This window comes from Zalophus californianus, chromosome 9 (genome assembly GCF_009762305.2).
Source record: "Zalophus californianus isolate mZalCal1 chromosome 9, mZalCal1.pri.v2, whole genome shotgun sequence".
NCBI classification, from domain to species: domain Eukaryota; kingdom Metazoa; phylum Chordata; class Mammalia; order Carnivora; family Otariidae; genus Zalophus; species Zalophus californianus.
In genome coordinates, this window is record NC_045603.1 from 139,939,442 (window position 1) to 139,965,924 (window position 26,483).

At 42.4% G+C, this 26,483-nt stretch overlaps 1 protein-coding gene across 5 annotated transcripts in view; it reads left to right on the forward strand.

Annotated features, from left to right (window-relative positions):
- Window positions 1-26,483, forward strand: part of DIP2C (disco interacting protein 2 homolog C) — a 403,031-nt gene that overhangs the window by 266,487 nt on the left and 110,061 nt on the right. For all 5 annotated transcript variants that reach the window (XM_027593628.2, XM_027593630.2, XM_027593629.2 and 2 more), the window contains 2 exons: window positions 14,774-14,865; window positions 20,848-20,958. In XM_027593628.2, coding sequence (XP_027449429.1) covers window positions 14,774-14,865; window positions 20,848-20,958 — 203 coding nt within the window. The remainder of the gene's footprint in view (window positions 1-14,773; window positions 14,866-20,847; window positions 20,959-26,483) is intronic.

A 26,483-nucleotide genomic window follows, 5' to 3' on the forward strand; every position in this document is an offset into this window, starting at 1 on the left:
TATGTAATAAGACAGTGCGTACGTCATGTCCACATCTCTCTTCTGTATGCACATGACTATCTTAGAGTCTCAGGATCTGTTTTCCAGTTCAACTTGCCAAAATCTGTTGGAACTTCATGTCCAATTCCCACGTTTCAAATAGACAATACAGTATTATTGTTAACTAGTGTTAACCACAGTCACCGTCCTTTAGGTTACACCTCATGACTTACTTTATAACTGGAGGTTTGTACCTTTGCCCCCCCTTCACCCATCTCTCCCTCCTGTCCCCCACCTCTGGAAGAGCCAGTCTGCTCTCTGGGTGTCTACCCACCTCTGGAAGAGCCAGTCTGCTCTCTGGGTGTCTACCCACCTCTGGAAGAGCCAGTCTGCTCTCTGGGTGTCTACCCACCTCTGGAAGAGCCAGTCTGCTCTCTGGGTGTCTACCCACCTCTGGAAGAGCCAGTCTGCTCTCTGGGTGTCTACCCACCTCTGGAAGAGCCAGTCTGCTCTCTGGGTGTCTACCCACCTCTGGAAGAGCCAGTCTGCTCTCTGGGTGTCTACCCACCTCTGGAAGAGCCAGTCTGCTCTCTGGGTGTCTATGAGCTTGGTTCCTAGAGTCTACAAATAAGTGAGATCATAAGGTATTTGTTTTTCTCTGTTTTACCTCTTTCACTTAGCATAATGCCTTCAAGTCCATCCGTGGTCTCACACATGGAGAGATTTCATTCCTTATTATGGCTGAGTAATATTCCATTGTATACATATACCACATGCCCTTTATCCACCCACCCCTTGATGGACTCTCGGGTTGCTTCCATATCTTGGCTATTGTAGATAATGCTGCAGTGAACAGGGGGTGCAGATATCTTTTTAAGTTAGTGTTTTTATTTGCTTTGGATAAATATCTACAAGTGGGATTGCTGGATCACAGGGTAGTTCTATTTTTAAGTTCTTGAGGAACCTCCATACTGTTCTCCAGAGCAGCTGCACCAGTTTGCATTCCCACCGACGGTGCACAAGGTTCCCCTTTCCCCACATCTTCACCTGCATTTGTTATCTCTTGTCTTTTTGATACCAGCCATTCTGACAGGTGTGAGGTGGTCTCTCAGTGATTTTGATTTAATCTGCCTGATGATCAGTGATGTTGAGCATCTCTAAATATGCCTCTTGGCTATCGGGATGCCTTCTTTGGAAAAATGTCTATTCAGTCCCTCTGCCCATTTTTAAATCAGATTGTTTTTTTGCTATTGAGTTGTAGGAGTTCTTTATATATTTTAGATATTAAACCTTTATTGGACAAATAATTTGCAGATATCTGTAATTTGCTTTTTCATTGTCCTGATTGTTTCCTTTGCTCTGCAAAAGCTTTTTAGTTTAATGTGATCCCACTTGCTTATTTTTGCTTTTGGTGTCAGATCCAAAAAAAATCACTAAGACTGATACTGAGTACCTTCGCATCTATGTTTTCTTCTAGGAGTTTTATGGTTTCAGGTCTTCAAGTTTTCCATTCATTTTGAGTCAATTTTTATGTATGGTGTAAGATAGTGGTTTAGTTTCCTTCTGGTACATGTGGCCGTCCAGTTTTCCCACTGCCATGTATTTTTATTGAAGGGACTCCTTTTCTCCCATTGTGTATTCTTGCCTCCTTAATTGACCATATAAGAGTGGGTTTATTTCTGGGCTCTCTGTTCCACTCATCTGTCTGTTTAATGCCAATACCACACTGTTTTAATTACCTTAGCTTTGTGATATAGTCTAAAATCAAGGAGCCGGGTGCCCCGAGCTTTGCTCTTCTTACTCAAGATTGTTTTGGCTTTTTGGGGTCTTTTGTGGTTCTGTACAAATGTTAGGATTCTTTGTTCTAGTTCTGTGAAAAATGCCGTAGGAATTTTGATATCAATGGCACTAAATCTGTAGATTACTTTGGGTAATATGGACGTTTAACAATATTATTTCTCCCAGTCCATGAGCATGGGATATCTTCACATTTATTCCTGTCTTCCTCAACTTCTTTCATCAGTGTCATATCATTTTCAATGTATACGTCTTTCCCCTCCTTGGTTAAAATTATTCCTAGCTATTTTATTCTTTTGGATGCAACTATAAATGTTTTCTGAATTTCTCTGATAGTTCACGGTATACAATTTTTGTATATTGATTTTGCACTCTGCAGCTTTACTCAATTCATTGATTAGGTCTGACAGTTTGGTTGTGGGTTTTTTGGTTTGTTTGGTTTGGTTTTGGTTTTGGTGGCATCTTTAGGATTTTCTATATATAAAATTATGTAATCCTGGGGCACCTGGGTGGCTCAGTTGTTAAGCATCTTCCTTCGGCTCAGGTCATGGTCCCAGGGTCCTGGGATCGAGCCCCACATCGGGCTCCCTGCTCCGCAGGAAGCCTGCTTCTCCCTCTCCCACTCCCCCTGCTTGTGTTCCCTCTCTCGCTGTGTCTCTCTGTCAAATAAATAAATAAAATCTTTAAGAAAAATAAAATAAAATTACATAATCCTCAAAGAGAGACAGTTTTACTTTTTCCTTTCCAATATAGATACCTTTTATGTCTTTTTCTTGCTTAAATACTCTGGCTAGGACTTCCAATACTGTGTTGAATAAAAGTAGTTGAGATTGGGCACCCTTGTCTTGTTCCTGGTTTCAGAGTATATTAGCTGTGGGTTTGTAATATACGGCCTTTATTATACTGAGGTATGTTCCCTCTGTATTCACTTTGTTGAGAGTTTCTCATCAAAAAAGATGTTGAATTTTGTTAAATGCTTTTTCTGCATGTATGGACATAGGACTTGTATTCATTTTGTTAACGTGATGTATCATGTTGATTGATTTGTTGATGTTGGACCATCCATGTGTCCCTGGAATAAACCCACTTGATCATGGTATGTGATCCTTTCAATGTGTTGTTGAATTCGGTTTGCTAGTATTTTGTTGAAGAATTTTGCATCTATCTGTATCAAGGATATGGGCCTGGGTTTTTGTTTGTTTGTTTGTTTGTTGGGTTTTTTTTTTTTTTTTCTTCTGTGGTGTCCTTGTCTGGTTTTGGTATCAGGTTAATGCTGGCTTCATAAAATGAGTTTGGATTCGTTCCCTTCTCTCACTTTTTTTTTTTTTTTTGGAAGAGTTTGAGGAGGATAGGTATTAAATCTTTGACTGTTAGAATTCACCAGGAAAGCCATCTGTTTGTGGACTTCTGTTTGTAGGGAGATTTTTAATGACTGATTAAATCTCCTTACTAGTAATTGTTCTATTCAGATTTTATGTTTCCTCATGCTTCATTGTTGGAAGATTATAGGTTTGGTTTCTGGGATTTATACATTTCTTCTAGCTTGTCTGGTGTGTTGACATGTAACTGTTCATGGTAGTCTCTTGTGATCCTTTGTATTTCTGTGGTGTCAGTTGTAACTTCTCTTTCATTTCTGATTTTGAGTCCAGTCTCTTTTTTTCTTGGTGAGTCTAACTAAAGGTTGTCGGTTTTGTTTCTCTTTTCAAAGAACCAGCTCTTGGTTTTGTTGAGCTTTTCTATCGTCTTTCTAGTCTCTATTTCGTGTGGCTCTGCTCTGATCTTTGTTATTTCCTTCTTTTAACTAACTTGGATTTCATTCGTTTTTTTCCTACTTCCTACCAACCTTGAGGTGTAAGGTTACGTGTAAGGTTGTTTATTGGAGATTTTTCTTGTTTCTTGAGGCAGGTCTGTATTGCCAAGTACTTCCATCTTAAATCTACTTTTGCTGCAAATTGTTGGTTTCGGTATGTTGTATTTTCATTTGTCTAAAGGTGTTTTTTTATTTGATTTCTTTGTTGACCCACTGGTTGCTTAGTAGCATGTTGTTTAATCTCTACATATTTGTGAATTTTCCAGCTTTCTTCTTATAACTGATTTCTAGTTTGTTACCACTATGGTCAGAAACGATGCTTGATATGATTTCAGTCTTCTTGAATTTATTGAGACTTGTTTTGTGGCCTAATGTGTGATCTGGAGAATGTTCCAGGTGCACTTGAGAATAATGTACATTCTGTTGCTTGTGGATGGAGTGTTCTACATAAATTAAGTCCATCTGGTCTAATGTGCTGTTCAAGGCTACTGTTTTCTTACTGATTTTCTGTCTGGATGATTTATCCATTGATGTAAGTGGGGTATTAAAGTTCCCTACTATTATTGTATTGCTATTAATTTCTCCCTTTAGGGCTATTAATATTTGATTTATGTATTTAGGTGCTCCTATGTTGGGTACATAAATATTTACAAACGTTATGTCATCTTAGTGGATTGATCCCTTTATCATTATGTAATTCCCTTCTTTGTCTCTTATTACTGTCTTTGTTATAAATTGTGTTTTTTCTGATATAAGTATTGCTACCTCAGCTTTTTTTTTTCCCATTTGCATGGAATATATTTCTACATTCTTTCACTTTCATCTCTGTGTGTCTTTATACCTGAAATCAGTCTCTTGTAGGCAGCATATTGATTATTCTTGTTTTTTCCCCTTTGATCCACTCTATGTCTTTGGTTTAGAGAATTTAGTCCTTCTACATTTGAAGTAATTACTGATAAGTAGGTACTTATTGCCATTTTGGTAATTGTTTTCTGGTTGTTTTTCAGTAGGATCTCTCTGTTTCTTTTTTTCTTTTCCTTTGTGATTTGACGACTTTTTTAGTGTTACCCTTAGATTTCTTTCTCTTTATATTTTGTGGATTTGCCAGAGGTATTTCCTTGGTGGTTTCCATGACACTTACATATAACAACTTATTTTTATAACAGTCTATTTTAAGTTTATAACAAGTTATGTTCAAACACAGTCTAAACCTGTACATTTTTACTCCCCCTGCCCACATTTATGTTCTCACATTTTACGTCTTTTTTATCTTGTATATCTCTATTTACTACTTTGTTCTTTAACCTTTATGCTAGCTTTATAGAGTCCACTACCATTCCTATATATTTACCTTCACTAGTGGGATTTATACGTTCATGTGTTTTCTTGTTACTAATTTAGTGCCCTTTCTTTTCAGCTTGAAGAAGTCCCTTTAATGTTTCTTGTAAGTGCGATTTAGTGGTGATGAAGTCTGTTAGCATTTGCTCGTAGGAAAACACTTTATCTGTCCTTCCGCTCTGAATGATCACTTTCCCAGGAACTTTTCCGGGTGGGAATTTTTTTCTTCCTCCTTTATAAATCAGTGAAGAACCGTTGTTATCTCCTTTCACTGAAATCAACAACTTTATATTTTTATCCTTGAAAAATGTCAAGTATATTTCTAGTATTTTGCCAAAAGTGTATTGCCCATTTCAAGCTCTTGGTTGTAAACTGGCTTTTGTATGAATGTACGATGGCATCAAAGTTAATGTTCCAAACTGAGAATGAAGTTGGAACTTTAACAAAACACAATGGTGCTAATTGTTTGAGTGTAATTGATTTGTTCATGTACAAAGCATTGAGTTTTACAATTACAACAAATTGATTGTAATTGTTTATTTAACCATTATTCCCTGATATTGTTCATATTAAAAATTTGAAGGCAAAAATATTTGTGTTTTCTTTAGAAGAAGGAGTCATTTAAGTTCCTTTCATTTCTGGAACTGAGTCATTTCTAATAGCTAGTGACTTTTTTAAAAAAAATTATTTATTTATCTTAGAGAGCACGAGTGCACCCGTGAGGGTGCGTCAGGGGAGGGGCAAAGGGAGAGGGAGAGAGAATCCCAGCTGACTCCCTGCTGAATGCGGCACCCAACCCAGGGCTTGATCCCACGACCCTGAGATCATGATCCGAGCCAAAATCAAGAGTTGGACGCTTAACCAACTGAGCCATCCAGGTGCCCCTAGCTAGTAGTAACTGTTTTTATGGAAAATATATGATCACCCAACAAAGTACCAAATGCTTGTAAGATGCCCAGGACTGCAGCGTTGAGGAGCTAGAGAAGAGGGTGCAGGGGCAGACAAAACCTTCATCTCTGGTAATTACTCTGAGTGCTCGAGAAGAATGCCAAAGCACATAGTGTAATTTTGTGCTTTTTATAGACTGCCTAGGACATAAATGAAACAAACGTGTGTTGAGCACATGCTATAAACCAGGAATACCCTAGGACTTAGAGATCTCAAGATAAATCATTCTGTATGTCCCCTAATCGCTAAGGGGGAGACAAGTTGATAAATCTTGTGGTAGATAAATAGTAAAAACCCTAATTTGGATTGCTGAAAAATCCAATGTGAAATAAAACAAATTCGACTTTTTTTTCATTCAAAACAACTGTTATAAACAAAAATCTTCTTAATTTAGCTTTTACATTTAAAAGGAAAAAGATTAAAACTGATTTTATTTCTGGGAAAGTTTAAGTTGCTCCTAACTGTCGTTATGACACATTAACATAATGTCTCACGCCTTGCCGACTTCTGAACGTGCCTGGAAGCTCACGTCATGAAGGACCTTTATGTGGCTAAGAGCTCATGTTAGATTTCAGAGTCATTTTATTTCGTCTCAGGCTGTGTCCCCACCTGGGTTGCACTGAGGGAGTATCCAGCTCTGGGATGGGGGCAGGGACAGGACAGTTGTGGGTTCTTCAAAGCTGGCCATTCTTGGGCACCTGGGTGGCTCAGTCGGTGAAGCGACTGCCTTCGGCTCAGGTCATGATCCTGGAGTCCCGAGATCGAGTCCCGCATCGGGCTCCCTGCTCGGCGGGGAGTCTCCTTCTCCCTCTGACCCTCTTCCCTCTCGTGCTCTCTGGCTCTCCTTCTCTCTCTCTCTCTCTCTCTCAAATAAATAAATAAAATCTTTAAAAAAAAAAGCTGGCCATTCTTTCTTCTGTGGCTTTTTAACTTATTTTAATTTTTTTCAAGATTTTATTTATTTTTTTGACAGAGAGAGAGAGCACAAGTAGGGGGAAGGAGGCAGAGGGAGAAATAGGCTCCCCGCTGAGCAGGGAGCCTGACTTGGGGCTCGATCCCGGGACTCCAGGATCATGACCCGAGCCGAAGGCAGTCGCTTCACCGACTGAGCCACCCTATATCCTAAGTATCCTTTGCATTCGTTACAGTCACGTGAGGCAAGACCTACTAACGGAGGAGATGTGTCATTTTGCGTAACTCGAAATCAGCACTAGGCACTCTTGCTGTGATCCCTGCCCTACTTAACTCCCTAGAAACCTTCCCCTACCGCTTCTGCGATGATAAATTTTCAGTGGCTTTGCTGGACCTACCTGCACGTGGAGAGTATTTGGGTTTTTTTTTTTATAATTTTTTATTGTTATGTTAATCACCATACATTATATCATTAGTTTTTAATATAGTGTTCCATGATTCACTGTTTGTGCATAACACCCAGTGCTCCATGCAGAACGTGCCCTCTTTAATACCCATCACCAGGCTAACCCATCCCCCCACCCCCTCCCCTCTAGAACCCTCAGTTTGTTTTTCAGAGTCCATCGTCTCTCATGGTTCGTCTCCCCCTCCGACTTACTCCCCTTCATTCTTCCTCTCCTGCTATCTTCTTCTTCTTTTTTTCTTCACATATATTGCATTATTTGTTTCAGAGGTACAGATCTGTGATTCAACAGTCTTGCACAATTCACGGCGCTCACCATAGCACATACCCTCCCCAATGTCTATCACCCAGCCACCCCATCCCTCCCACCCCCCACCACTCCAGCAACCCTCAGTTTGCTTCCTGAGATTAAGAATTCCTCGTATCAGTGAGGTCATAGGATACACGTCTTTCTCTGATTGACTTATTTCACTCAGCATAATACCCTCCAGTTCCATCCACGTCGCTGCAAATGGCAAGATCTCATTCCTTTTGATGGCTGCATAATATTCCATTGTGTATATATACCACTTCTTCTTTATCCATTCATCTGTCGATGGACATCTTGGCTCTTTCCGCAGTTTGGCTGTTGTGGACATTGCTGCTATAAACATTGGGGTGGGTGCACGTACCCCTTCGGGTCCCTACATTTGTATCTTTGTGGTAAATACCCAGTAGTGCAATTGCTGGATCGAATGGTAGCTCTAATTTCAGCTGTTTGAGGAACCTCCATACTGTTTTCCAGAGTGGCTGCACCAGCTTGCATTCCCACCAACCGTGTAAGAGGGTTGCCCTTTCTCCACATCCCCGCCAACATCTGTCGTTTCCTGACTTGTTAATTTTAGCCATTCTGAGGGGTGTGAGGTGGTATCTCATGGAGGTTTTGATTTGGATTTCCCTGATGCTGAGCGATGTTGAGCACTTTTTCATGTGCCTGTTGGCCATTTGGATGTCTTCTTTGGAAAAATGTCTGTTCATGTCTTCTGCCCATTTCTTGATTGGATTATTTGTTCTTTGGGTGTTGAGTTTGATAAGTTCTTCATAGATTTTGGATACTAGCCCTTTATCTGATCTGTCATTTGCAAATATTTTCTCCCATTCTGTCAGTTGTCTTTTCGTTTTGTGGACTGTTTCTTTTGCTGTGCAAAAGCTTTTTATCTTGATGAAATCCCAATAGCTCATTTTTGCCCTGGCTTCCCTTGCCTTTGGGGATGTTTCTAGGAAGAAGTTGCTGTGGCTGAGGTCGAAGAGGTTCCTGCCTGTGTTCTCCTTTAGGATTTTGATGGACTCCTGTCTCACGTTTAGGTCTTTCAACCATTTGGAGTCTATTTTTGTGTGTGGTGTACGGAAATGGTCCAGTTTCATTCTTCTGCATGTGGCTGTCCAATTTTCCCAACACCATTTGTTGAAGAGACTGTCTTTTTTCCATTGGACATTCTTTCCTGCTTTGTCAAAGATGAGTTGACCATAGAGTTGAGGGTCCATTTCTGGGCTCTCGATTCTGTTCCATGGATCTATGTGTCTGTTTTTGTGCCAGTACCATACTGTCTTGATGATGACAGCTTTGTAATAGAGCTGGAAGTCCGGAATTGTGATGCCGCCAGCTTTGCTTTTCTTTTTCAATATTCCTCTGGCTATTCAGGGTCTTTTCTGGTTCCATACACATTTTCGGATTATTTGTTCCATTTCTTTGAAAAAGGTGGATGATATTTTGATGGGGATTGCATTGAATGTGTAGATTGCTCTAGGTAGCATGGACATCTTCACAATGTTTGTTCTTCCAATCCATGAGCGTGGAACGTTTTTCCATTTCTTTCTGTCTTCTTCAATTTCTTTCATGAGTATTTTATAGTTTTCTGAGTACAGATCCTTTGCCTCTTTGGTTAGATTTATTCCTAGGTATCTTATGGTTTTGGTTGCAATTGTAAATGGGATCGACTCCTTGATTTGTCTCTCTTTGGTCTTGTTGTGGGTGTATAGGAAGGCCACTGATTTCTGTGCATTGATTTTATAGCCTGCTACTTGACTGAATTCCTGTATGAGTTCTAGCAGTTTTGGGGTGGAGTCTTTTGGGTTTTCCACATACAGTATCAGATCATCTGCAAAGAGTAAGAGTTTGACTTCCTCTTTGCCAATTTGGATGCCTTTGATTTCTTTTTGTTGTCTGATTGCTGTGGCTAGGACTTCTAATACTATGTTGAATAGCAGTGGTGAGAGTGGACATCCCTGCCGCATTCCTGACCTTAAGGGAAAAGCTCTCAGCTTTTCCCCATTGAGAATGATATTCGCTGTAGGTTTTTCGTAGATGGCTTTTATGATATTGAGGTATGTACCCTCTATCCCTATACTCTGAAGAGTTTTGATCAAGAAAGGATGCTGTACTTTGTCAAATGCTTTTTCTGCATCTATGGAGAGGATCATATGATTCTTGTTCTTTCTTTTGTTAATGTATTGTATCCCGTTGATTGATTTGCGGATGTTGAACCAGCCTTGCAGCCCAGGGATAAATCTCACTTGGTCGTGGTGAATAATCCTTTTAATGTACTGTTGGATCCTATTGGCTAGTATTTTGGTGAGAATTTTTACATCCATGTTCATCAGGGATATTGGTCTGTAATTCTCCTTTATGATGGGGTCTTTGTCTGGTTTTGGGATCAAGGTAATGGTGGCCTCATAAAATGAGTTTAGAAGTTTTCCTTCCATTTCTATTTTTTGGAACAGTTTCAGGAGAATAGGTATTAATTCTTCTTGAAATGTCTGATAGAATTCCCCTGGGAAGCCATCTGGCCCTGGGCTTTTGTTTGTTGGGAGATTTTGGATGACTGCTTCAATTTCCTTAGTGGTTATAGGTCTGTTTAGGTTTTCTATTTCTTCCTGGTTCAGTTTTGGTAGTTGATACCTCTCTAGGAATGCACCCATTTCTTCCAGGTTATCTAATTTGCTGGCATAGAGTTGCTCATAATATGTTCTTATAATTGTTTGTATTTCTTTGGTGTTGGTTGTGATCTCTCCTCTTTCATTCATGATTTTGTAGATTTGGGTCATTTCTCTTTTCTTTTGGATCAGTCTGGCCAGGGGTTTATCAATCTTGTTAATTCTTTCAAAGAACCAGCTCCTAGTTTCGTTGATCTGTTCTACTGTTCTTTTGGTTTCTATTTTATTGATTTCTGCTCTGATCTTTATGATTTCTCTTCTCCTGTTGGGTTTAGGCTTTATTTGCTGTTCTTTCTCCAGCTCCTTTAGGTGTAGGGTTAGGTTGTGTATTTGAGACCTTTCTTGTTTCTTGAGAAAGGCTTGTATTGCTATATACTTTCCTCTCAGGACTGCCTTTGCCCTATCCCAAAGATTTTGAACAGTTGTGTTTTCATTTTCATTGGTTTCCATGAATTTTTTAAATTCTTCTTTAATTTCCTGGTTGACCCATTCATTCTTTAGTAGGATGCTCTTTAGCCTCCATGTATTTGAGTTCTTTCCGATTTTCCTCTTGTGGTTGAGTTCTAGTTTCAAAGCATTGTGGTCTGAAAATATGCAGGGAATGATCCCAGTCTTTTGGTACCAGTTGAGACCTGATTTGTGACCTAGGATGTGATCAATTCTGGAGAATGTTCCATGGGCACTAGAGAAGAATGTGTATTCTGTTGCTTTGGGATGGAAGGTTCTGAATATGTCTGTGAAGTCCATGAATGGGTTGACCCATTCATTCTTTACTAGGATGCTCTTTAGCCTCCATGTATTTGAGTTCTTTCCGATTTTCCTCTTGTGGTTGAGTTCTAGTTTCAAAGCATTGTGGTCTGAAAATATGCAGGGAATGATCCCAGTCTTTTGGTACCAGTTGAGACCTGATTTGTGACCTAGGATGTAATCAATTCTGGAGAATGTTCCATGGGCACTAGAGAAGAATGCGTATTCCGTTGCTTTGGGATGGAATGTTCTGAATATGTGTATAAAGTCCATTTGGTTCAGTGTTTCATTTAAAGTCTTTATTTCCTTGTTGATCTTTTGCTTAGATGATCTGTCCATTTCAGTCAGGGGGGTGTTAAAGTCCCCCACTATTATTGTATTGTTGTCAATGTGTTTCTTTGCTTTTGTTATTAATTGCCTTATATAATTGGCTGCTCCCACGTTAGGGACATAGATATTTACAATTGTTAGATCTTCTTGTTGGATAGACCCTTTAAGTAGGATATAGTGTCCTTACTCATCTCTTATTACAGTCTTTGTTTTAAAATCTAGTTTGTCTGATATAAGAATTGCCACCCCAGCTTTCTTTTGGTGTCCATTAGCATGGTAAATGGTTTTCCATCCCCTCACTTTCAATCTGGGGGTGTCTTTGAGTCTAAAATGAGTCTCTTGCAGACAGCATATTGATGGGTCTTGTTTTTTAATCCAATCTGATAGCCTGTGTCTTTTGATTGGGGCATGTAGCCCATGTACATTCAGGGTAGCTATTGAAAGGTATGAATTTAGTGCCATTGTATTGCCTGTAAGGTGACTGTTACTGTATATTGTCTGTGTTCCTTTCTGGTCTATGCTGCTTTTAGGCTCTCTTTTTCCTTAGAGGACCTCTTTCAATATTCCTTGTAGAGCTGGTTTTGTGTTTGCCAATTCCTTTACTTTTTGTTTGTCCTGGAAGCTTTTTATCTCTCCTTCTATTTTCAATGATAGCCTAGCTGGATATAGTATTCTTTGCTGCACGTTTTTCTCATTTAGTGCTCTGAAGATATCATGCCAGTCCTTTCTGGCCTGCGAGGTCTCTGTGGATAGGTCTGTTGCCAGTCTAATGTTTCTACCATTGTAGGTTACATATCTCTTATCCCGAGCTGCCTTCAGGATTTTCTCTTTGTCTCTGAGACTCGTAAGTTTTACTATTAGATGTCGGTGTGTTGACCTATTTTTATTGATTTTGAGAGGGGTTCTCTGTGCCTCCTGGATTTTGATGCCTGTTTCCTTCCCCACATTAGGGAAGTTCTCTGGTATTCTTTGCTCCAATATACCTTCTGCCCCTCTCTCTCTTTCTTCTTCTGGGATCCCAATTATTCTAATGTTGTTTTGTCTTATCGTATCGCTTATCTCTCGAATTCTGCCCTCGTGATCCTGTAGTTGTTTATCTCTCATTTTCTCAGCCTCTATTTTCCATCATTTGGTCTTCTGTATCGCTAATTCTTTCTTCTGCCTCATTTATCCTAGCAGTTAGTCCCCCCATTTTTGATTGCACCTCCTCAATAGCCTTTTTGATTTCGACTTGGTTAGATTTTAGTTCTTTTATTTCTCCAGAAAGGGTTTCTCTAATAACTTCCACGCTTTTTTCAAGCCCAGCTAGTATCTTTAAAGTCATGATTCTGAACTCTAGGTCCGACATCGTACTAATGTCCATATTGAGTAGGTCCCTGGCCGACGTTACTACCTCTTGTTCTTTTTGCTGAGGTGATTTTTTTCGTCTTGTCATTTTGTCCAGAGGAGAACAGATGAATGAGAGAACAGAATGCTAACAGGTTAACAACGTCCCCAGCAAATATACTCTATACAAATCAGAAAAGACCTGAAACCAGGGGACAAGGAAGGGAAAGAAAGAGGAGAGGAAAAAAAAAAAAGGAAAAAGAAAAAGATAAAAACAAACAAAAACAGAACAAAACAAAAAAAAACAATATGATCAAATATGATCAGGCTAGTGCATAGATCAGTGCCACACACTAGCTTTTGGGCGTATTTTGGTCTGTTAGAAGAAAGTGCCTGCTAAAATTTTAAAGGAAGAAAGACTTATATATGTACAAAATAAGGGTTGATACAATGAAGGGATGGCAGATGACTGTAAATAAAATTATAAAAGATTTTATAAAGGGAGTTGATAAGATAAGAAGTTTTTTAAAAAGAAAGAAGAAGATTTAAAAAGAAAAAGAAAAAGAAAAAAAAAGGTAGAGAATGTGATCAGGCAGGAGAATAGAACAAAGCCATACACTAGTGATTTAGGGTATATTTTGATCTGTTAGAAGAAATTGTATCTCAAAATTTTAAAGAGCGAACAACTTGTGTATATATGCCAAAAATAAGGGTAACTACTATGAAGGGATAAAAATATGACTCTAAAAATGAAAAAAAAGTTTTTTTTAAAAAAGGGATTGATAAGATGTTTGAAAAAGGGAAGAAGAAAAATTCAAAAAAAAAACAGTTAAAAAAATTAGCTTTGAAAAACTAATGAATCATGGTAAAAAAGCCATGAATTCTATGTGCAGTATTCCCCTAGCGCTGGAGTTCTCCCGTTCTCCTTGATCGGTAAACTTGGTCTTGGCTTGCTGGCTGTTCGTGCTGATCTTCTGGGGGAGGGGCCTGTTGCCGTGGTTCCCAAATGTCTTTGCCGGGGGCGGAACTGCCCCGCCCTTGTGAGTCCGGGCTAAGCAAGCTGCTCGGGTTTGCTCTCAGGAGCTTTTGTTCCCTGCAAGCTCTCGGTACAGCCTTGGAGGACGAGGGTGAAAATGGTGGCCTCCCAATCTCCACCCGGAGGAGCTGAGAACTCGGGGCCCCGCTCCTCAGTGCACCCCCAGAGAAAAGCAGTCACTCCCGTGTCCCCGGTCTCCGGCCGCACTCCGTGCTCACCCGGCCTGTGATCGAGCGTTTCTATCTCTGGCACCCGACCCCGTGTGGAGTCTCCAAACCCAGCAGATCCCTGCGGTGCGCTCCCGCGCCGCTCCTTCCCGGGAAGGAAGGGGAGTCTCCCCGGATCTGCCACTTGTTGGGTCCCTGCTGCAGGAGCAGTGGCCCGACTGGGCCGCGGATCACAGTTTATGGCAACCCCAAGCTGAGAGCCCGCGCCTCAGCTCCGTCTCTGCAGCCGGCTTCCCCGCTCCGATACCTGGGAGCTCTGCCGCACTCAGGCACCCCCGGTCTTTCTGTGACCCCGAGGGTCCTGAGACCACACTGTCCCGCGAGGGTTCCACCCCCCGCTTAGCCACTGGAGCGACGTCCCTCAGCAGAGCAACTTCTAAAAGGTCCGATTTTGTGCTCCGCGGCTCTAGCACTTGCCAGAAGCGGCCGACAGAGGCCCCCTCCCCCGCCATCTATCCTCCCGAATATCGCCTCGGATTCACTTCTCCGCACGTCCTACCTTCCAGAAAGTGGTCGCCTTTCTGTTCAGAGTGTTGTTACTATTCTTTTCTTCGATCTCCTGTTGAGTTCGTAGGTGTTCAGAATGGTTTGATCCCTATTCAGCTGAATTCCTGAGACCAGACGAAATCCAGGTCTCCTACTCCTCCGCCATCTTGGCACACCCCCCGTGGAGAGTATTTGTAGCAGTACCTTGTTCCAGTGTTAAGGCTTCTCAGATTTTATGAATCAGAGTTGCTGGCTCTTATTTTCCTTCCTGATTCCAGGGACTCAGGATAACTTGAAGACTTAAAATGAACTAGTACTCTCTCTAGTTTAATGTGCACATTGATACATAACTGAAAATGCCCGTGTCCACTTACTTGTGTCTTTGTCATTTCTGTTAATAGGCAAACTGTGGACAAGAAGTATGAAGGTTGCTTACAACATTCTGCATAAATTAGGTACAAAGCAAGAACCGATGGTACGACCTGGAGACCGGGTAAGTGCTCTTTCTGCGGATACTCGGTCCCGCACAGCAAAGACACCTGCTGTCGGAAGTCCCAGAGTTCAGTGTCTCCTAATGCTACTACTACGAAATCAGGCTTTGTTACATTAACTGTGGGTTAGCATTAATTACACAAGATGTCATTGACCTTCACAACAACTCCATGAGCTCAGCTGCAGTCCCTCTCCTGTGTTACCAATGAAGACACTCAGGCTGGCGAGGTAACCAGTAAGTGGCTCAGTCAGCACTCACGTCCATTCCTGTCAGAGCCTGGAGCTGTACTCCCAGCCACTGTCCTGTTGTTGCTAAGTTTAACCATACTCGTGTCCTCTACCTGGGCAGGCAGGACAGTGATTGTAAAACTTTATGTTATGTTCGTCATGAGCCGGACCATCTCAGCAGCACGCCGCTGGTCCCATTCCTTTCCCCGTGTTAGATTTCTGGACAGAGACTACTGTCTTTTATTGATAAGCAAATTTTTATTCTTACTTGATAAATTACACAGAGTGGATATTAGTATTTCTATTGCAGGTTATACCCAGAGCAGTTAATAACCTTATCCAGCTTTATACCCCAATTTAGGTGTGGCGCTGGGCTTAGAACCACGTTTTCTTGCTTGCGAATGTTGCACCTTTTCCCCTTTGGCTGTTTTGTACCTTAGACCCCAACGCTGATTTATCCTACCTGTGCCCAAAGAACTCTAATTGAGTTTCATAAAAATACCAGTGCTGAGCACCAAACCAACAAGAACACAAGCTGCAATTGACTTAAGATACTATAAAGAAATGGGCCCATTTTGAGGAATTTTTTGAAAGATTGCCACAGTCCTTGTGTGGTGGACTGCAGTTCTTGACACTTGTTTATTGCCCAGGCTTGACCTCTGGCTTTTAAGTGTCAGTTATAGGTCTTGCCACTTCCTGATCATAAAGCTTACTACAAAGCAAGTCACCAACACGGTGCAGTACCGACGTAAAGACAGACGTGCAGACAGTGGGGAAGAGCGCCCAGAGAGAAACCCTCGCGTGTGGCGGGAATGGCTCTCATTAAGGGCGCTAGGACGTGAAACAGGGAAAGGACAGTCTCTTCAACGAATGGTGCTGGGAAACTGGGCGCCCACAAGCAGAATGAGAAAGTGGAACCTTTATACCCTTGAGTAAAAAATTAACTCACAATGGATCAAAGACCTAAGAGCAAAAACTATAAAACTCTTCGAATAAATCATGGGGGAAAGCTTAATCATGCAGAATTTGGCAGTCATTTCTTAGATGACACTGAAAACGCAACAAAAACGAAAACATAAATTGGATTTTATCAGAATAACGCCTGTGTGCCACAGAATGGGAGAAAACGTTTCTACAAATCCTGTATCTGCTAAGAGATTAGCATCCAGAATATGTAAACAAAATTCCCACAGTTCAGCAACAGCCAAAAAAAAAAAAAAAAAAGGTGAAGCAATGGGCAGAGAACTTGAATAGACATTTCCCCAGAGAAGCGTTGCAGGTGGCCAGCAAGCACCTGAAAAGATGCTCCACGTGCCTGCTCATTCGGGGACAAGTACGTTAAAACCCCGGTGACTCAGCACATCCCTTACGATGGCAAGAATGAAGAAATGGGAACCTCAGCGCTGCCGGTAGGAAGGTCCCCTGGAGCAGCCCCTGGGAAACAGTACCGTGGTGCCCTCGGAAATTAACTGCGGAATCACCCCTTGACCCAGTGATTTCCCTTCCCTTCCAGAAGAATTGAAAGCAGGAGCTTGAACAGATATTTTACACCAGTATTCAGAGCAGCGTTATTCACAAAACCAGAAGGGGGAAGTAACTCAAGTGTCCGCGGACAGATGAACGGAGAAACAGAATGTGGTGTACACACACAGGAATATCAAGCAGTCTTAAAAAAATAAATTCTGGCACACACTAACCCGTGGATGGGCCTCGAGGGTTTTATGCTACGTGCAATGAGGCAGCCACAAAGGACAGATACAGGAGTTGCTTAGGGCAGTTAACGTCCTGGAGACAGAAGCAAGGTGGCTGTCGGGCAGGGGGAGGGTCCAGGGGAGGGGATGGGGGTTGGGAGGGTCTGGGGGGCTGAAGGAGGGGCTCGGGGGTGGAGGTTTCCGTTGAGGAAGATGAGAATTCTGGGGCTGGTTCTGGATGGTGAGGGCGGCACAGCAGGGCAGATGTCCTTAATGCCCCTGTGCACTTGGAAACAGTCGAGACCCTCAGCTTTATGTAGATTTACCACAATAAAAAGTCCTGTGTAATGTGATATCTCCCTTAGCTCTGATTTGGTGGATAGTCTTAGTCTCTTAGTGCAGTGACTTTGTTAAAAGTTCTCGTGTAGCGTGGCTCCAGACTCTTGAAGTTCCTTGACAATAACAAGGACAAAGTAAATCACCTCTGTTCAGCTAAGATGTTAGGAATTTGGGGGGCACAGTTTTGATGAATAAACTGTGTAAGGAGGTTTTTCGGCAAAGGCTGATTTGAACTGTGTGAGGGGAACTACTTTTCTAAATTAAACAGTATTCGTGTGCTTAGCATCTGGCACATGCATATAGGTCCTTTTATTAAATATACGTGACTATAGTAGTCAATTGATCGTAACCTTCTATTGCAATAAACAGAATTTTTTACTCTCTTTCAAAATGACTTTTGAATAAAACATAATTTTCCCCAGAATAATGAGCATATTCAGTCTTTGACATAAAATTTTGCAGACATTTTTCACATGGGTGACCTTATTAACGTAGTTTGGGGAATTACCTTGGGCTTTTAAAAGGCATTTATAGGGGCTCCTGGGTGGCTCAGTCATTAAGCGTCTGCCTTCGGCTCAGGTCATGGGTCCTGGGATCGAGCCCCGTATCGGGGTCCCTGCTCCACGGGAAGCCTGCTTCTCCCTCTCCCACTCCCCCTGCTTGTGTTCCCTCTCTCGCTGTGTCTCTCTCTGTCAAATAAATAAATTAAATCTTAAATAAATAAATAAAACAATAAATAAATAAATAAAAGGCATTTATATTCCTAAGCTGAATAGGGTTTTGAGAGGTGTAGTGGAAGCTTTGGAAGATACAAAGATGCATCCCGTGTGAAGCCTGCCCTCAGGGAGCTTGCAGTATTAAAAAGTATATGGACACATTATTGATAATTATTATTTAATAATAATAATATATTATTATAATTTCTATAAATTGGAAAGTGATGAAGGTCCCCAAAAGAGGTGGTAAGAGTTGGAGATGGACTGTCTGGGAAGGGGAGAGAGTGAGCTTTTTCATTCAGGAGGAGCATCTGCAACCTGAGAAGTCTTCCCAGAGAGGAGAAGCAAGCCAGGGGCTATCAGCCAGGCGGCAGGCAAGTGTGGGAAGGAGCCGGGACGGGAGAGCGTGCGGTGCACAAACATAGGACAAGCCGGGTGTCTGCGCAGCCGCCCCGGGTGCAGGGAGAGCTGAGTGCGGGCCGAGCAAGAGGAATCGCTTTAAGGAGATGAGATCTCAGCAGACGCTGGGGATGTGCCTCTGCCTCTTGGTCCGTGGCTGCTGCCGTGCCCTGTGGGTAATTAGGTCCAGTGAAATCTCAGAGGAATATGTGGAGCAGTAAGTGAGGGGGAGCTGTGTGGGTTTATTAGAACGAAGCACCTGTACGCCAGCACAATCCGTTACTTTGATACTGTTGAGAGAGAGAATAATGAACAATGTTATATTCTGCTTTTATGTACTTTACACTGGCAATAACATTTTCTCCTATTTAGCACAACCCTGCAAGGTTTATGTAGCATCGTGGGCATGAGCCACATCTGTGGGGATTTGCAATCCCAGGTTAGGTTGATCTTCGTCTGCACAGAGCTGGGCTGGTAGCTGGCCCTGGATCCCGGAAACAGGACTGGTCTGGTCTGGCAATGTCACCGTGTTGCTCTCGGTTCTCTGCTCCTGGTGAGGACACTGCTTCCTGGACAGGTGCTCCTGGAAGACTAGGAGCCCATATTTACCTCGTCCTCTGTGCATAGGTGCAACCGTCAGTTTTGGATGGAAGTTCTGAGTCTTCTGTGGAAGCCTTGCAAACACTTACTTGATGAATGTTATTGCTGTGCCGGATCCAGATCTAAAAGCATTGCTGTCACCTCAGCCTACTGGCTGAAGGCAGAACACCTGAGGCTATGATGGACCTCAGAGACGTACAGATAAATCCTCTTTTTCCTTCTGGAAGGTCCTGCTAATGGTTACCTGCCCTCTGGCTGGGACGAAGTAAGTCGCTTCTCAGGATTTCTCAAACACAGTTCATCAGTAGTGCAAAATGGCTTTTACTGGCCTTACAGGGTTATTGATCTTTGATTTCACCAATTTTAATCAACTGCAGGAATGCCATATAGAAAGGAAACCTTCATTCAATGCCAAACTTAATTTTTTTTTCCTGCCAGCTGTGCTGTGTGGCTAAATTTCCAACATGGCCAAATTTAAGATGTGGCCCGTTCTGTTCCCAGCTGCCATCTGAATCCCTTTGTGCCAATTTGCTTATTTAAATATCGAGATAGAGCATCTTATCCAGCTGTTCATGGCAAAAATAATGACTTCTAGTTAGGGCCTTATTCAAGAAAAAACTGGTTAAGTCCCTGAGTGAGGTGATGCAGAAGTGACCCAGGCACGTTAAATCACGGGGCCTGTGTGCAGCAAGCAGTTGTCTGCAGGGAGGGAACAGCAACACGGACGCGGGACCGGCATGTGGGAGTGACGTGCGTTGGCCCAGGAGCGGGGTTCTGCAGAGCGGAGTGGGGAGCGCAACAAGACGGTCACGCTTTGTCGCAGGGAGGCTTTCTGAACGAGACGACAGGAGAGGCTGCTCCCTGAGGAGCCGCAGTGGCAGAACAGCAAGTTGGGTCCACGGTAGATGAGCTGCATGGCAGGCACTAGAATGAGCTCCATGCACACTTAGGCTGACGGCGTATTTGTGAAATACTAGGTGCCAATGTAAAGGAAAGTTTTGATGAATGTGCATAAAACATTAACTGTAGTGATAAAAATAAAACAGATACTATGTCATGTCTTTGCATCAAGTGTGAGAGTGAATGCTATCAGCTATATTTAAAATTCATGCCGATTTTAGGGCACATGTGGAAACACAGGTAAATAGGCAAGGGGAATGAAGTGCTCGATGCGAGGAAGAGTCATAAGCCATCCTGTAGAAAAGTCGTTCATCATTAAGGCACACTCAGGGCTATCAGCAGCATATTTTAAAAATCACACTACGCATGGGGATTAAAGTGACCCGGCTTTGATAACTCTGCTCACTGTGCCCTCCACTCCTGAGGCCACATGGGAAGGCAGTGGGCGAAACAAGGGGAGCAGGTCTTCACGGAAACCTCCTCTGTGAGGGCAGTGCGGGGGGGCTGACAGCCAGGCGGGCTAACGTTCACGCCGGCGTGCCGTGCCCTGGGCCTCACGCTGAGCTCTTACCACCTTCTCAGGTGACCTTCCTCATGACACTAGGACGCAGGTAGGAAAACTAAGGCCCAAAGGGGTTAATCCTGGCCAGGGACCAGAACAGAGTCCTGTGTGGTCCGCGCATCCCCACCCCCACTGTCAGCCCGCCCTCGTGGGGGGCACACTGGTGAAGCCCACGTGGACGCATGAGGAAGCCCCTGCTGAGCCTGTGAAAATGGTGAGAAGCGAGGCAGTATGTGCACCGTGATGGTTCACAGTGTATAAAGGTGCACAGTAGAAGGCAATGCGTGAACCATCGGGATGGTTGTATTCTGGGGCGGTGTTCTAGATGACTGTCAGTAATGTGTTTGGCTTCCACATACATTAAAGGAAAAGTACACGGTATTTACTAAAATGTATTTTCTAGCACACACCTAATTTTTGTTGCAATGTCTGTTCTTACTTAGAGCATGAGCCCTGTGGGCTGTGGCGGTTTGCATCCCTCTTCGGTTTTTCTGAGAGCCCGTGGCATCAATTGGATGGTTAATCCCTCCCGCTCTGTGTCCGTGCAGGTGGCGCTGGTGTTCCCCAACAATGACCCTGCTGCCTCGATGGTGGCCTTCTACGGCTGCCTACTGGCCGAAGTTGTCCCTGTGCCCATTGAAGTCCCGCTCACGAGAAAGGTAAAGAGCGTGTTATTACGTTCGGGCCTGTCACCCTGGGGGAGTGTCAGGCTCAGCTGCAGTGGAACGTTCTGTTTTGAGGTCAGAATGCGTGGGTGGCTGTTTTTTAAATGGCTTTTCATCTCAGCAGGATGTGGATGGAGAAGCACAGAGATGTTTTTGTTGTTTCTGAGGCTCTGTGCGGGTTTTCATCAGCTGTGTCAGTAGAGGGAACAGTCCCTGGCAAGCCCAGCTCGCGGCAGGATTTAGCACGGGCAGCTTCTCGGAGGTGGAGCTTCTGGGCGATGGTGACAGAGCGCTGATGCGGGCTGTGCAAGACGGTGGTGCAGGAAGATGCGGAGCTCACCTCTTCCCCCAGTCACTCCACATCTACAGCTACATATGAAAAACTCCCTCTAAAAAAAGACCCAAGAGCTAGCTGATCAGCTCCTTCATGTAAAATGAGGGAGGTAGGAGAGGCAGAGATGCTGTCTCACCAAACGTCCCACCCCTGCACTGTGACCCACACGTGGGAGGGATCTCACAAATTTGGAGCACTCTCCTAAAGTGAGGGGTTCATGCCGAAGTCAGACGTTCCAATCCCTGGAGCCTGCACCAGGGAGATGAGCCCCCAAAACACCTGCCTTTGGAAACGTCGGGGCTTGTGTCCAGCACACACATGGAGCTCACATTCAACTCACTTGTCCCAGGGCCCTGTGCAGAAGGAGTGGTTTGAGAAGTGATCACACTATGTATGAAGAAGATCCATTTGCTAATCTTAGAGCATAAGCCAGGGGGACAGGGTTGGGACTGTGTCTGGGGACGGCACAGACCCGCACCGTTGTTGCCTCTGCTTCTCGCTTGATACTGCCCTAAAGCCAGTGGGTGAGCTGCAGCGCCAGCACCGTCCCGCGGCCTTGCCAAAGCTGGCAGGTGCACACCCGGCTCGGGGGGCTTGCATACCTGGGCCCCCCAGGACTGTATCACCTGGACAGAGAGTTCCTGACAGACAGCCACCCCAGGGCACTACACAGCACACTGACGCATGTGCTCAGTCTGTCTGTGATAAAGGGCTATTTACTTGTCCTGGGGCTGCAGCCTGAGGCGCCATTTTCAGGTTTGCCACAGATTTGGAGACTACAGAGGGACTCTCAGGGAACACAGATAGGGGGACAACTTCACACTCTCCCTTGACCGTGCTACAGCTCATTGGCATCTCCAAGAAAGGAGCTGCACATGCATTTGGAGCCCTGATTTTTGCAACTATAGCTTGGGAGACCCCTCCAGACGTCCTGGTCTGGAGGCCAGCAGGGTTTGTGAGTGTGGTCCCACAGAACTGTATATATTTGCATACATTAGAAGCTGCTGCCTGAGAGCCTGGCTTCCAGTCAGCCTGAAATTGGGTGCTCAACAGGATTCCTCCCTTTGGAACATGGACAGGTCTTGGCACAGCCTCAGCAATGGGAACATACCAGGACTAAATCTGGCTGCTTAGACAATCAGAAAAGTTCAAGAGACATCCAAGGGCAAGGGTGCATGAGAAGATTCATCGCTTGCACAGGCCACTCCTTCCAGACTGGGAGAGGTGGCTGCTGACTTAATACGGAGAGTCAAACAAAACGAAGACACAGAGGACTTTGTTCCAGAAAAAAGAACAAGATAAAACCTTAATGAAATGGAACTAAGTAATTTACCTGATAAGTAGTTCAAAGTCATGGTCATAAAGACACTCACTGAACTCCAGAGAACGGATGAACACAGTGAGAACTTCAACAAGGAGATGGCAAACAGAAGGGAATACCAGACAGAAGTCACAGAACTTAAGAATAACATAACTGAAATGAAGAATGCCCTGGAAAGTTCCCATAGATGAAGCAGAAGAAAGCATCAGCTCTCAAGAAGACAGGACAGTATACCTCACACAGAGCAGCAAAAAGAAACAAAAACAATTTATTTTAAGTTAAGATAGCTTGAGGAACAACATCAAGTGGAACAGCGTTCACATTAGGGAGTCTCAGAAGGAGGGGAAAGAGAGAAAGGGGCAGAAAATGTAATTGAAGAAATAATAGCAGAGACATCCCTAACTTAGGGAAAGAAACAGATATCCGGGTCCAGGGAGCCTGGAGAGCTGACAGTAAGATGAATCCAAAAAATTCACAGCAAGACACATTATAATTAAAGTGTCAAACATTAATGAGAGAATCATAAAAACAGCAGGAGAAAAACAGTTTGTTACATACAAGGAAACTACTAAGACTCTCAACAGATTTTTCAGCAGAAACCTTGCGGGCCAGAAGAGAGCAGCAGGATACATTCAAAGTCCTGAAAAGAAAACCTACAACCAAGGCTACTCTGCCCAGCAAGGCTGTCAATCAGAATTGAAGGAGGATGGTTTTCCAGACAAGCAAAACCTGAAGGAGTTCGTCACCACTAAACAGGCCCTATGAAAAATGTTAAGGAACTTCTTTAAGCTGAAGAGAGAGGGCATTGATTAGTAACAAGGAAATAAATGAGAGTATAAATCTTACTGGTAAAGGTCAATGTAGAGTAAAGGTAATGGATTAATTACTTAATAAAACTAAAACTAGAATGAAGGTTAAAAAGACAAAAGTAGTAAAAATCATGAAAACCACAATACTTAGTTAAGGGATACACAAAGTAAAAAGATGTAAGTGTAATATCAAAACATTAAATATGGGGAGGACAGGTAAACTCAAGTATGTTCAAACTTAAGTTGCTATCAAATTAAAATAGACTGAGATACACACACACACACACACACACACACAATTAAATATATGCGTGCGTGTGTATATAGGCTGTTGTATGTGAACCTTATGGTGACCAAAAAGTGAACACCCCCAGTAGAGACACAAAATATAAAGGGAAAGGAGTCTAAGTGTAACAGTAAAGGAAGTCATCACATCACAAAGGACAAAGAGAGGCCCAACTGAAAAAAGCCAGAAAACAATTAACAAAATGGCAATAAGTATCTACTTATCAATACTTAATCCAAATGTAGAAGGACTAACTTCTCTAACCAAGAGACCAAGAGTGAGTCAATGGGAAAAAAACAAGAGCAATCTATATGCTGCCTCCAAGAGGCTCACTTTAGATGTAAGAACACACAGAGGCTGAAAGTGAAGGGATGTAGAGAGATTCCGTGGAAGTGGAAATGAGAAGAAAGAGGAATAGCTGTAGTTACATCAGACAAAATAGACTTTACAACAAAGACTGTTAATAAGAGACAAAGAAGGGGATTACATAATGATAAAGGGATCAGTCCACAAAGAAGACATAACGTTTGTAAAAACATTTATGTACCCAGCATAGGAGCACCTAAATATATAAAGCAAATATTAATAGACCTAAAGAGAGAAATGCAATACAGCAGTAGTAGGGGACTTTGATACCCCACTTACACCAATGGACTTAATTTATGTAGAACATTCCATCCGTAAGCAACAGAATATGCATTCTTCTCAAGGGCATTTGGAATGTCCTCCAGGATAGATCACATGTGAGGCCACAAAGCAAGTCTCAGTAAATTTAAGAAGAGTGAAATCATATCAAGCATCTTTTCTGACCCACAGCAGTATGAAACTAGAAATCCATTACATGAAGAAAACTGGAAAATTCACAAATATGTGGAGATTAAACGACATGCTACTGAACAACCAGTGAGTCAGTGAGGAAATTAAAGAAAAAGGAAAAAAACAGCTTGAGATCAATTTAAACAAAAACAGAACATATAAAATCTAAATTCAGCAGAAGTGGTTCTAAGAAGGAAGGTCACAGTGATACAGGCCTATGTTAGTCCATGATAAAAATCTCTGATAATCTAATTTTAAACCTCAAGGAAAAAGAGCAAATGAAGCCCAGAGTTAGTAGAAGGAAGGAACAAAGATCATTGTGGGAATAAATGAAATAGATACTATAAAGAATATAGGGGGGAAAAATTAATGACACTAAGAAGTTGGTTCTTTCAAAAGATAAACAAGATTGATCCACCTATAGCTGGACTCAGCCAGAAAACAAGAGAACAGGAGTCAAATATAATCAGAAATGAAACAGAAGTTATAGCCGACACCACAGAAAGACAAAGGGTTATAAGAGACTACTATGAACAACTATATGCCAACAAATTGAACCCTAGTCCCTATATACATTCACTTTCCAAGGCTGAATCATGAAGAAGTAGAATATCTGAATACCGGTTAGTAGTGAGGAGATTGACTCTGATCAGAAACCTCCAGCAAACAGGAGTCCAGGACAAGATGTCTTCCCTGTGAATTCCACCAAACATTCAGACAGATTTAATACCTCCCCTTCTCCATCTCTTCCAAAACACTGAGAGGAAGGGAAGCTTCCAAACTCATCTTACAGGGCAGCATTACCCTGATACCAATACCAGACAAGAATGCCATAAGTAAATTACAGGCCAATATCCCTGATGAGCATAGATGCAAAAACCCTCAACAAAATATTAGCAGAGTTCAATAATACATTAAAAGGATCATATTCCATTATTTAGTGGAATATATTTCAGGAATGCATGGATGGGCCAACACTCACGAATCAGTCAATGTGATACACTACATCAACAAAATGAAGGTTAGTCATATGATCATAGATGCAGAAAAAGCATTGGCAACTTTCAAATTTTTTTTTATGTTTTTATTTAAATTCCGGCTAGTTAACATGCAGTTATATTACTTTCAGGTGTACAATGTAGTGATTCAACAGTTCCATACAACACCTGGTGCTCATCCCAGCAAGTGCGCTCCTTCATCCCCATCCCCGTCTCAACTGTACCCCCAGCCCCCTCCACTCTGGTGACCATCAGTTTGTTCTCTAGAGTTGAAAGAGTCCATTTCTTGGTTTGCCTCTTACCCCCATTTGGTCATTTGTTTCTTAAATTCCACGTATGATTGAAATCAGATGGTATTTGTCTTTCTCTGACTTATTTCACTTAGCATAATACTCTCTAGCTCCATCCATGTCATAGCAAATGACAAGATTTCATTCTTTTTGATGGCTGAGTAATATTCCATTGTATATATACACCATGTCTTATTTATCCGTTCATCATTTGATGGATACCTGGGCTGTTTTCATAATTTGGCTTTTGCAGATGATGCTGCTTTAAACATCAGTGTGCATGTATCCCTTTAAATTAGCATTTTTGTATTCTTTGGGTAAATATCTACTAGTGCAATTGCTGGATGGTAGGGTAGCTCTATTTTTAATTTTTGGAGGAACCTCCACACTGTTTTCCAGTGTGGCTGCACCACTTTGCATTCCTACCCATAGTACAAGAGGGTTTCCCTTTCTCCACATCCTTGCCAACACTTGTTGTTTCTTGTGTATTTTATTTTAGCCGTTCAGACAAGTGTGAAGTGATATCTCATTATAGTTTTGATTTGCATTTCCCTGATGATAAGTGATGTTGAGCATCTTTTCATGTGTCTATTGGCCATATGTGTGTCTTCCTCAGAGAAATGTCTATTTGTCAACATTCGTTTTTGATTAAAAAAAAAAACTTA